The following is a 13264-nucleotide window of genomic DNA, read 5'->3' as shown; positions in this document are numbered from 1 at the left end:
ATCTATGAGGTTGCTCTGTCTGGCCACTTACCTCCAGCACAGATCAATTTGCATTGTGAAGCAGTGAGGAAATGCTGAAGTCCCAGTCAGCCTAATTGTCACATTGCACTAGCCAAGTATGCTCCTGAGAGATGTTTTCCATGACATTTTCATGTTTTTCTTGCTAACGTGGTAACATGGTGTAGAATACTAGGAAACAGCATTAGAAAGGTGTGCCGTTCAATTCCTCTTTTCCTTTTCTTACGGTGGGTGGATGTATTTCTTTTTTTCCCAATTTTTTATTAAGGTATGATTGATATACACTGTTACCAAGATTTCACATAAAAAAGCAATGTGGTTACTACATTTACCCATATTATCAAGTCCCCACCCATACCCCAATGCAGTCACTGTCCATCAGTGTATTAAGATGCCACAGATTCACTGTTTGCCTTCTCTGTGCTACACTGTTCTCCCTGTGACCCGCTCACACCATGAGTACTGAACATAATACCCCTCAATCCCCTTCTCCCTCCCTCCTGAACCGCCTTCCCACACCCCTCCCCTTGGGTAATCACTAGCTTCTTCTTGGAGTCTATGAGTCTGCTGCTATTTTGTTCCTTCAGTTTTGCTTCATTGTTATACTCCACAAATGAGGGAAATCATTTGGCACTTGCCTTTCTCCTCCTGGCTTATTGCACTAAGCATACGTTCCTCCAGCTCTATCCATGTCATTGCAAATGGTAGGATTTGTTTCTTTTTTATAGCTGAATAGTATTCCATTGTGTATATGAACCACCTCTTCTTTATCCATTCATCTACTGATGGACACTTAGGTTGCTTCCATATCTTGGCTATTGTAAATAGTGCTGTGATAAATATAGGGGTGCATATGTCTTTTTGAGTCTGAGAAGTTGTTTTCTTTGGGTAAATTCCAAGGAGTGAGATTTCCAGGTCAAGTGATATTTCTATTTTTAGTTTTTTGAGGAACCTCCATATTGCTTTCCACAATGGTTGAACTAGCTTACATTCCCACCAGCAGTGTAGGAAGGTTCTCCTTTCTCCGCATCCTTGCCACATTTGTTGTTCTTAGTCTTTTTGATGCTGGCCATCCTAACTGGTGTGAGGTGATATCTCATTGTGGTTTTTATTTGCATTTCCCTGATGATTAGTGATGTGGAGCATCTTTTCATGTGTCTGTTGGCCATCTGAATTTCTTCTATGCCCATTTTTTAATTGGGTTATTTGCTTTTTTGGTGCTGAGGTGTGTAAGTTATCTAACATTTTGGGTGTTACTCCTTGTTGGATATGTCATTTGCAAATATGTTCTCCCATACTGTAGGATGCCTTTTTGTTCTGTTGATGGTGTCCTTTGCCATACAGAAACTTTTTAGTTTGATGTAGTTCCATGTGTTCATTTTTACTTTTGTTTCCCTTGCTGAAGGAGATGCTTTCAGGAAGAAGTTGCTCATGTTTATATTCAGGAGATGTTTGCCTATGTTGTCTTCTAAGAGTTTTATGGTTTCATGACTTACATTCAGGTCTTTGATCCATTTCGAGTTTACTTTTGTGTATGGGGTTATACAATAATCAAGTTTCATTCTCTTACATGTAGCTGTCCAGGTTTGCCAACACCAGTTGTTGCAGAGGCTGTCATTTCCCCACTGTATGTCCATGGCTCCTGTATCATATATTAATTGACCATATATGCTTGGGTTTATATCTGGGCTCTCTAGTCTATTCCACTGATCTATGGTTCTGTTCTTGTGCCAGTACCAAATTGTCTTGATTACTATGGCTTGGTAGTAGAGCTAAAGTGAGGAGCATAATCCCCCCAGCTTTATTCTTCCTTCTGAGGATTGCTTTGGTTATTAGGGGTCTTTTGTGGTTCCATATGAATTTTAGAATGATTTGCTGTAGTTCATTGAAGAATGCTGTTGGTATTTTGATAGGAATTGTATTGAATCTGTAGATTGCTAATGGCAGGATGGCCATTTTGACAATATTAATTCTTCCTATCCGTGAGCATGGGATGTATTTCCATTTATTGGTATCTCCTTTAATTTGTCTCATGAAGTGTTTTGTAGTTTTCAGAGTATAAGTCTTTCACCTCCTTGGTTATGTTTATTCCTAGGTATTTTATTCTTTTTTATGTAACTGAATGGAATTGTTTTCCTGCTTTCTCTCTCTGCTAGTTCATTGTTAGTGTACAGGAATGCAACAGATTTCTGTGTATTAATTTTGTATCCCACAACTTTGCTGAATTCAGATATTAGATCTGGTAGTTCTGGAGTGAATTTTTTAGGGTTTTTTATGTACAATATCATGTCATCTGCAAACAGGGACAGTTTAACTTCTTCCTTGCCAATCTGGATGCCTTTTATTTCTTTGTGTTGTCTGATTGCTGTGGCTAGGACCTCCAGTACTATGTTGAATAAAAGGGGGGAGAGTGGGCATCCTTGTCTTGTTCCCGATCTTAAAGGAAAAGCCTTTAACTTCTTGCTGTTAAGTATAATGTTGGCTGTGGGTTTGTCATATATGGCCTTTATTATGTTGAGGTACTTGCCCTCTATACCCATGTTGCTGAGAGTTTTTATCAATGAAGAGATGTTGAATTTTGTAGAATGCTTTTTCAGCATCTATGAAGATGATCATGTGGTTTTTGTCCATCTTTTTGTTGATGTGGTGGATGATGTTGATGCATTTTTGAATGTTGTACCATCCTTGCATCCCTAGGATACTACTTGATCATGATGGATAATCTTTTTGATGTATTTTCAAATTCAGTTTGGTAATATTTTGTGGAGTATTTTTGCATCTATGTTCATCAGGGATATTGGTCTATAATTTTCTTTTTTTGTGGTGTCTTTGCCTGGTTTTGGTATTAGAGTGATGTTGGTCTCACAGAATGAGCTTGGAAGTATTCCCTCTTCTTCTATTCTTTGGAAAACTTTAAGGAGGATGGGTATTAGGTCTTCACTAAATGTTTGATAAAATTCAGCAGTGAAGCCATGTGGTTCAGGGCTTTTGTTCTTAGGTAGTTTTTTGATTACCAATTCAATTTCATTGCTGGTAATTAGTCTATTAAGATTTTCTATTTCTTTCTGGGTCAGCCTTGGAAGGTTGTATTTTTCTAGAAAGTTGTCCATTTCTCCTAGGTTATCCAGTTTGTTGGCATATAATTTTTCATAGTATTCTCTAGTAATTCTTTGTATTTCTGTGGTGTCCGTAGTGATTTTTCTATGCTCATTTTTGATTCTGTTTATGTGTTTAGACTCTTTTTTTCTTGATAAGTCTGGCTAGGGGTTTATCTATTTTGTTTATTTTCTCAAAGAACCAGCTCTTGCTTTCACTGATTCTTTCTATTGTTTTATTCTTCTCTACTTTATGTATTTCTGCTCTAATCTTTATTATGTTCCTCCTTCTACTTACTTTGGGCCTCATTTGTTCTTATTTTTCTAGTTTCATTAATTGTGAGTTTAGAGTGTTCATTGGGATTGTTTTTCTTTCCTGAGGCAGGCCTGTATTGCAATATATTTTCCTCTTAGCATGGCCTTCACTGCCATCCACAGATTTTGTTGTGTTGAATGTATTGATTTCATTTGTCTCCATATATTGCTTGATCTCTGTTTTTATTTGGTCACTGATCCATTGGTTATTTGAGAGCATGTTGTGAAGCCCCATGTGTTTGTGGGATTTTTCATTTCTTTGTGTAATTTATTTCTAGTTTCATACCTTTGCGGTCTGAGAAACTGGTTGGTTCAATTTCAATCTTTTTGAATTTACCGAGGCTCTTTTTGTGGCCTAGTATATTACCTATTCTTGAAAATCTATTCTTCAGAAGAATGTGTATTCTGCTACTGTTGGGTGTAGAGTTCTGTGCATGTCTGTTAGGTCCATCTGTTCTAATGTGTTCAGTGCCTCTATGTCCTTACTTATTTTCTGTCTGGTTGATCTATCCTTCAGAGTGAGTGGAGTGTTGAAGTCTCCTAGAATGAATGCATTGCATTCTATTTCCCCTTCTAATTCTGTTAGTATTTTTTTTTCTAACAGAATATGTAGGTGCTCTTGTGTTGGGTGCATAGATATTTATAATGGTTATATCTTTTTGTTGGATTGACCTCTTTATCATTATGTAGTGTCCTTCTTAGTCTCTTGTGATTTTCTTTGTTTTGAAGTCTATTTTGTCTGATACAAGTACTGCAGCCCCTGCTTTTTTTCTCCCAATTAATAGCATGAAATATCTTTTTCCATCCCTTCACTTTTAGTCTGTGTATGTCTTTGGGTTTAACATGAGTCTCTTATAGGCAGCATAAAGATGGGTCTTGTTTCTTTATCCATTCAGTGACTCTGTGTCTTTTGATTGGTGCATTAAGTCCATTTACATTTAGGGTGATTATCAATAGGTATGTACTTATTGCCATTGCAGAGTTTGGATTTGTGGTTACCAAAGGTTCAAGGTTAACTTCCTTACTATCTAAGCATCTAACTTATCTCACTTAATGTGCTATTACAAACACAATCTAAAGGTTCTTTTTTTCTCCTCCTTTTTCTTCCTCCTCCATTCTTTATAAATTCGTTATCATATACTGTACTCTTTGTCTATCCCTTGATTGACTTTGGGGATAGTTTATTTAATTTTGCATTTGCTTATTAATTAACTGTTCTACTTTCTTTACTGTGGTTTTATTACATCTGGTGACAGCTATTAAACCTTAGGAACACTTCCATCTATAGCAGTTCCTCCAAAATACACTGCAGAGATGGTTTGTGAGAGGTAAATTCTCTCAGCTTTTGCTTATCTTGAAACTGTTTAATCCCTCCTTCAAATTTAAATGATACCCTTTCCAGATAAAGTATTTTCGGTTTGAGGCCCTTCTGCTTCACTGCATTAAATACATCATGCCACTCCCTTCTGGCATGTAAGGTTTCTGCTGAGAAGTCTGATGATAGCCTGATGGGCTTTCCTTTGTATGTGATCTTATTTCCCTGTCTGGTTGCTTTTAATAGTCTGTCCTTATCCTTAATCTTTGCCATTTTAAGTACTATATGTCTTGGTGGTGTTTTCCTTGGGTCCCTTGTGTTGAGAGATCTCTGCATCTCCATGGCCTGAGAGACTATCTCTTTCCCCAGATTGGGGAAGTTTTCAGCAATTACCTCCCCAGAAACACTTTCTATCCCTTTTTCTCTCTCTTTTTCTTCTGGTACCCCTATAATGCAAATGTTGTTCCCTTTGGATTGGTCACACAGTTCTGTCAATATTCTTTCATTCTTAGAGATCCTTTTTCTCTCTGTGCCTCAGCTTCTTTGTATTCCTCTTCTCTAATTTCTATTTCATTTATCGTCTCCTCCACCATATCTAATCTGCTTTTAATACCCTCCATTGTGCTTTCCATCAATTGGATCTCTGACCAGAATTCATTCCTGAGTTTTTGAATATTTTTCTGTACCTCCATGAGCATGTTAGTGATTTTTATTTTGAAATCCCTTTCAGGAAGATTCATGAGGTCAGTTTCATTTGAATCTTTCTCAGGTGTTGTATTCATAATTTTACTTTGAGCCAGGTTTCTTCAGCATTTTAAATTTGTATGTGGTGCCCTCTATTGCCCATAGCTCTATTCTCTGGAGCTACTCAGCTCCTAAAGCTATGTTGGGAGCAGTATTGGTGCCTGGGGGCAGGAAAGAGCTGTTTCCTGCTTCCTGGCTGCTGCGCTTGTCTCCACTGCCAAAACCAGTGGGCGAGTACACAGGTATAAGCCTCTATGCTTTCCATTTGTAGTTGCTGTAGATGGGGCTTCCCTCTGGCTGGGCTACTGCCAGGGTAGGGTTTGCCAGTTTGCGATCCAGGTGGGGCTGGCCAGGAGAAAAGCCCAGTAGGCTGCATATCACGGAGGGGGTCCTTTAAGCTGTCTAGCCAGCCAGGGAGCTGAAGCACCTGAAGATCAAGAAAATTCCCAAACTGCTGGGCAGAGTACACCTGGACAATTTTGTCTGCCTGTCCTTTCTCCTGAGCAGTAAGCTCTGTGCAATCTTTGCCCCTTTAGCAGCCCTCTTGTTATTAGGAAGTCTTTCAGACTGCCAGCCTTTCTTTTGTCCCAGAGCAGCCGAATATGGATCCCTGCTTTCCACAAGCAGCTGGAATCTCAGTCTCTCCAGGTATTCTGCCTGTATTAGCTTTCAAAGCCCCCTAATCTCGAGAGCACCATGAAAGCACCATGAAATGTAGGTTTGTGCTCCCAGTGCAGATCTCCGGAGCCAGGTATTCAGCAGTCCCAGGCTTCCACTCCCTCCCTGCTCCATTTCTCTTCCTCCCACTGGGGAGCAGGGGTGGAGGAAAGGCTTAGATCCTGCCAGGCCATGGCTTTGGTACGTTACCCTGTTCTGTGAGGTTTGTTCTTTTCCCTTGGTGTATGCAGTTTGGCACAGCCTTCTTTCCTGTTGCTCTTTCAGGATTAGTGGTATTAATTATATTTTCACATTATATGCAGTTTTAGGAGGAAGCCTCTGTCTCACCTCTCATGCTGCCATCTTTAATCATCCTGGATGTGTTTCTATGAGGTCATTTATGTTCAATTAAATGATAATTTCTGGAACACTAGGAATGAGTTGGTTGCTAAACTAAGTTGTAACAGTAAAACAAACTCCTTAACTCCTTTCTCAAATTGTTACTTTATGTAAGAAATGTAGAACCTGATATTTGTTATGATTGTCCCTTTTTCAAAATACAGAAAGTTTCATTTAAATGTTAAATGGTACTGTTGGCATCTTATTTTCTTCTATTGCTTGTAATCCATTATCATCATTCATTTTGATTGTCAAATTGTTCCAGATTTGACCAGTAGGAAAAAAAGGATGAATTTAGGGATGTGGATCAATGGGTCTCACTAAGGGAGATTGTGCCCCTTTTAGGACATTTTGCAGTGCCTGGTGGCATTTTTGGTTCCCAAATCTTGGAGTTGAGGCCAAGGTGATCAGAGTGTCCCACTGGCATCTGTGATTGAGGCCAGGGATGCCACTGAACATCCCATAGAACCATAGCAGGATTACCTAGCCTCAAATGCCAGTAGTGCCGAGGCTGAGAAACCTCGATACATAGAAATAGATGGAGGAATGGTAATGTAGTTGTGGTATATTGATGTCACTGTGAAGGATATAAGGGAATTTTGTACTATTTTTGCAACTTATCTTTAAATCTGAAATTGTTTTGAAAATTTAAAAAGTTTTAAATGGGTAGTGTTGGCAGTTTTAATACCCTGCCTGATCTGTGGCCTAGAGATAAAAATGACTGGTCCCTTTTTGGGAATGTAAGTTCAACTGTCATTGCCAATGACCCCTGGGGTCACAGTGTTCACGAGCAGGAGGGAAATTGGCAGAGGTCCCAAGTGCCTACCTGGCCCATGACTGTATTTGTTCGCTCCAACATGAGAACACACATCCCTCGTGTTACTGTCATGTTCAGACAGAGACCTGATGTTCTACTTAAGCTGTTCTTTAGAACTTGGAGTTGGAAGCCATTGATGAAGAATGCCCCTGCCCCCCTCCACCTCCCTGTAGCTGTGCCTTGTCCCCAGGCTGCATCACATTTTATATACATCTCACCAAGACTTGTTCTTAGATCTCCTTCATGATGTTATACCCTGGTCACACAGCAGGAGGAGCCCTGCCTTCTGTTACATGTCCACGTGGTGTAGTGGTAAGAGGAAGTCAGGCTCCGGGTCCACACTGCCTGTTCCACCTCTTACTAATGCATGACCCTGGTCATATTATACAATCTGTTTGTGCCTCAATTTTCTCAACTGTTAAATGGGGAGAAAATGGCACCACTCAGAATTTAAATGAATCAGTACATGTAAGTTGATAAACAGTGGCACATATTAAGACCTTAATAAGAGTTACTTTTCATTCATTCATTCAGTCAGAAATTCACACACTCAAAAGTATTAGAATCATTTCTGCCTCCCCACACCCCTGCACAGGGCTCCCTACCCTCTCTGTTTTGAAGGTGCAAATGATGTACCCCAGCTGTCCAGGTGCTTCCTACAGCCCTGTCTCTGGTTCTTGCTGTTTCTATTGCACTGACTCAACTCAGATGCCTACTGAGACTCTCCATGCTTAGTGGAGGGCACAGAGATTGGGGTTTTTCTTTTAGACCTCTGTCCCTTTCCCATCCCATTCTAGCCTATCCAACTCCGTTCTTCCATTCATTGGGTATATCCTGCAAGCCATACACTATGCTAAAGGCTTTTATTATTTATTTGCTTTTCATAAAACCCTGTGTGGGATGGAGGCCATTATTCTCTTCACTTTACAATTAAGGAAACTGAGGCTAGGAGAGAGGTTAACCACTTTGCCCAAGGCCACAGAGTTAAATAGCTGTATGCTTTTTCTGCACTCTTCCAGTAAGGATGTACTTTGAATTGGGGAGAACACTGCTGTCTAACTGGAGGTAGACTATAACCTAATGAGTTGACGCCATTCTGGTTTTAGCTCCTTGCAAACTACAGAACCTGCAAGACATCTGCACAGAGGAGCATTTAGCTTTGTCATGTGCCAGGGGCCACGTGAGGGGCTGAGATGTGAAAATAGATATCAATGTTGGGCCTCTGTGTGCTTACTGTCTCAGTTATCTTTTACTGCGTAACACAGCATCCTAAAACTTAATGTCTTAAAACAACAATTTATTGTTTTTCATGATTCTGTGGGTTGCCTGGGCTTACCGGACAATTCTTCCGCTCCATGTGATACTGTTTAAAGTCACTCATGTGACTGCATGTAGCCGGGAGCATGGCTTGGGGTCCATGATGGCCTTCCTTACATGTCTGACAGCTTTCCTAGCTGTTGGCTGGGGACTCTGCATTCCTCTTCATGGCCTCTCACCATGTGGTCTCTTCAGTGGGGCAGCTTGGATTCTCTGCATGGTTGCTGGCTTCCAGGACAGTACAAATGGAAGTTCCATGGCCTCTTAAGGCCTAGTTATGGGAATCACACTACATCACTTCTGCTGCATTCCATGGCCCAAAGCAAGTTACAGGGCCAGCTTCAGGACTGAGGGAAGACCCTGTACCTTTTGATGTAGGGAATGGCCTGGACACCAGAGTGGGGAGGAAGTATAGCCATCTTGGAAAACAATCCACCGCACTCCTTGTCCTTCTAGCTCTTTAGCCTGAAGAAAAGAGTTTTAGAGCCGAAAGGTCTCCTTAACCATCCTCTGATCCAGCCCCCTGGTTTCAGAGGTGCAGAAACTGAGACCTGGGGAGTCAAGCTGCCTGGCCTATGCCAGCACCTGGGGAGGAGCCGGGCCTGGAGCCGAGCTTGTCTGGATGGTCACAGCACCTGTGTATGCCGAGGTATGCTTTGCTTTTCCTCCAGCAGAGGATGTCTCTGCCGAGTTCTGCCTGACTCAAGACTGTCCCTGTTAAGTCTGGAGACCACATGGGTTTAGAAGAAAGAAGGGATCTGTGTTTACTTCTCTCTCTGTGGCTGGCACCTGCCTCCCTGTTCCTGGGCTCGACACTTTTCAAGTACAGTTCTGGCTTCATACACCAACGTCGACGAGGCATACCTTACTCAACACTGCCTCGTCCACACCTTGGGACATGAAATGATGCTGGGTTTTACCATATGTACAAAAACAGCTGCCCAAACCCCACCAAAGGCTATAAAATGAAACCCAACACATTTGTGTAACATTTTAGAGTAGTCTATTATACTATTAGTGCATTTTCTAAAATCCACAATTACTGCATTATGAAATGTGTTGCCTGTTTTGAAATGGAGCAGATAAGGCAGAAATTATTAATTTCCCTCAGTATAACCTTAAACCTGGAAATAATTAAGATGTACTATTTTCCCTGATTGTTATGATGCTATTTTGAATATTTCCAGGGTCCTGGGTAGAGGACAGATACTTATTTTGTATTAAAGACAATATTTGACCAAATACCAAATCCTCCAACCCTCATGGGGTCTATTATTGAGGGTTAAGGTAAATAAGAAGTACAATTTTTAGATTTATATAACTCCATGAAGACCACAGATTTCTAAAGAAGAGCTGGTAGAGACACTGTGTAGGAAAAAATATTCACTTGATTCCTGCTGTATTGAGTAGATTTTATATTGAATAAAACACTTTTTTCCTATTCTTATAGTATTTACTATTTTTGTAGATTAAATTAGAAATATTTATTATAAAACATTTAAAAAAAACATAAGCATGCAAAATAAAGACTACCCATAGTCTTACCTTGTAGTCAAAAGCATTGTTAACATTTTTAGTGTATGCTCTTCCCATCAGGGAAGAAGCAATTGATCTATAGATTGATTTAGAGAGGATGAGATATAAATATAGATGATTTTCTTTTAAAAAATAGGATCATACTGTAAAAATATTTTGCTGAATTTTTTTATGTTTTGTTTTGCCTAAATATGGCAAGAACATTTTTCTATATCAGTAAATATTCTTTTGCTGTACATGGAAATAAATCTCTCTTATTTTGACAGGACAGTGATATTGAAGCACTGATTAGGTGTTTGGAAAATGTCCTGGGTTGCACCGCTATAGGTAGTTATTTCAGATTCCCAAATAGTGATAGCTGCTGATTCTAATGGAGTATCCAAGAAGTAGAAGGCTTGGAAGGAATCTTACTGATATTTCAGTCCAGCCTCCTCGTTTTACAGATGAGGGAACCGAGGCCAACAGAGGCTGACTGTCTGGCCCAAGGGCCAGGAAACTCAAAGAATTACTTATTAGTGTAAGTGGCCCTTAGGCTCCAAGGAAGACATTGAAATTCAGTGGTCCACTGTGATCAGGCAGTGTCCTGGCAGAGCGCATCATAATAGGTTTTTCAGTTTCCTGGAAGAGGGGTCTCTCTACCTCACTCATCCTGTAGGAACAGATTGCATTCACCTGGGAAGGACCATCACTCTCGGTTAGTCAGTTATTGGAAAAGATTCAGCGTGAAAACACAGCTGAAATTCCTTTAGCATTGTCATGGGGTTGCTGTGCTTCAAGGATAAACCCTGTTTCTTAGTTTCTCCTCTTTTTTTAATCCCCAAAGCCCAGCTGTGCTACTTTCCAGCATGATGACAAACTGTAAGACCTGACACAGACAGAACAGCGGAGGACACTCTCTCTTACAGGTCCTGGGGGAAAAGGGCTCAGAATTTTTTTTTCTTTGAAATTTGATTGTGAGTTTTGTTTTAAAGTCTTTAATTGCATGGCCAAGAGCAATGTCAGATGTGCAAGTATTCACCACTATTTTATTAGGAGCTTTGTGTGCGATTTACAGCCTTTATCTAGCTTACTCTATGTTTCTGTATGTGATGCTTCAGCCAGCGCACAGCTCCCTGATGTTTCCTCCTGGCCATCACCCTGTGATCTGTCCAGTTGTGCATCCCCAACACTTACTGGGTACACCTACCTAACAACAATGGACCTGTAGGCCAGGAAGGCCTTTCCTTTGGCGGAGACCCGTTCCCTCTCCGGACCTCAGAGCAGATCAGTAATTTTCAAACTGGTTCCTTGGGGCCCTTCAGGAGCTGGCAAGGAGCGGGTGCTGAGAAGCTTGAGGACTGAAGCTGCATCCACACCGCTCATCTCCGTTTCTCCAGAGTCTGATACTGTCTGGTGCAGGCGAGGACGTTGACAATATTTTGAAATATTCTAAGAGAAATGAGATGCAGACTCTGCTCTTTTACCAGTTTCAACCAAAATAGTTCCACTCTTATCTGTTTTACAAATTAGATTTCCTCATAAGACTGTATCTTGAAAAAGATAGATTCCACTGCAAAAAAAAAAAAAATCAACATTGGATTGGATAGATGATATCCAAATTCCCTTTTATAGTGTATGATTTTAGAAAACCGAGTATTAGAAACATGGGATAAAATTGTACATTTATCTGCCTGAAGTACACTCAAGTGACAGAAAAGGAAAGAAACTGATACAGGCCTACAGGACAAAGGGAGCAGGAGAGGAGAGGTGGGAGAGAGCTGTTAGGGAACTTGGAGACGGAGAACATCTGTGCATGGTGGGTGGTTAGATGGCAGAGATGCCTGTGGAAGAGAGAGGGCACAGGGGGGCTGCAGGCGTGGGGATGACGGGGTGTGGTCCTGAGCTCCTGCCCAGGGAGATACAGTGGGACTCTCTTACACAGAAGGATAGTATTGCTTGTAGGACTCTGATCACTTCCCTACGGTTACAGAGAAGTTGGAAAAAAATCTCATGTCGTTTATAGGGAATGAGCTGGCTCAGGTGGCCAGCACCTGTTTTGCTCTGACTACATTTTGAGGAGATTCACAAGCTAATACTTAAAGCTTACTAATCACTGTGCTTGTTAATATGTGTCAGGATCCAAGGGAAAATTTTAACTTCATTGTGCTAAAATATGAACCTTGTCACTTAAAAACGAGACCTCTGTGAGCTGAGCCAGACTTTACTCACATTCGGCATCAGTCTATGCATTTTGGAAATGTCCACTTGCCCAATGAGCATGTTAAGTAATTAAGTGTTTCCCACAAACACTTTAAGAGCTTCCCCAATCCTCAAAAAGAGAGGAAAAGCAACAGATGTGAACATCCTTTCTGGTTATTTGGACCAAGCAGGTTCTAACTTTGCAGGCCTGAAAATGTTGGGTACAGGCCCAACCCCATCCTCAGCCACAGATTTAGCTGTATTTCTACTTAAAACGGGGACAGTGATATTTTCCCTTCCTGTCTCACTCAGGAGTGAAGAGGCCGAATGAGTTAGCATTTGTGCAGCTTCAGAAGATCCTGAATTAGAAGATGCCCTTTTGAATTCCAAGCTCAGTATATTAGTCTCCTCTGCACATCAAGGTCATTTAAAGCCTTTAGGTCAGTTGTTCTCACGCTCGAGCACACGCCAGGACCTCAGAGGGCAGTGCAGGTCTGGTGCCTGCCCGAGAGGCTGTATTTCTCACTCACTGCACCTCTGAGCTTTCACACAGCTTGACCTTTCTAAAGAATACTTCCTCCTCCAGAGGAGTGAGTGATATCCAGGTCCAAACCAATGACTTTAAAATCCTTAAGCACTGAAATTCTTATTGTGCACACCCACTCCAATTTATAATTCAAACAAAATATTACAAAAAATATATTACAAAAATATTATAAATACTAAATTGTAGAGAACTTGCCTATAAGCTAAAATGTAAAAAGCTGCTTTCTAGATCTTTCTCTGTGTTGCTGTCAGTGTGCACTAGACTATCTGGCACTGTATACAAGAATCACTGAGCTTCAGTGGAGCCACTATCACATTCTTGCCTCA

The 13264-nt window shown here is 40.8% G+C and overlaps 1 protein-coding gene across 1 annotated transcript in view; it reads left to right on the top strand.

Moving 5' to 3' along the window:
* Positions 1–13264, top strand: part of NEK11 (NIMA related kinase 11) — a gene marked incomplete at its 5' end in the record, with an annotated part of 387736 nt that overhangs the window by 271754 nt on the left and 102718 nt on the right. Inside the window, 1 exon segment of the mRNA XM_073222396.1 lies at positions 10480–10540. Coding sequence (XP_073078497.1) covers positions 10480–10540 — 61 coding nt within the window.

The sequence above is a fragment of the Manis javanica genome, chromosome 15, assembly GCF_040802235.1.
Source record: "Manis javanica isolate MJ-LG chromosome 15, MJ_LKY, whole genome shotgun sequence".
NCBI classification, from domain to species: domain Eukaryota; kingdom Metazoa; phylum Chordata; class Mammalia; order Pholidota; family Manidae; genus Manis; species Manis javanica.
Note: the sequence above shows the minus strand (reverse complement) of the source record. Positions and strands in the feature narration are given on the sequence as shown.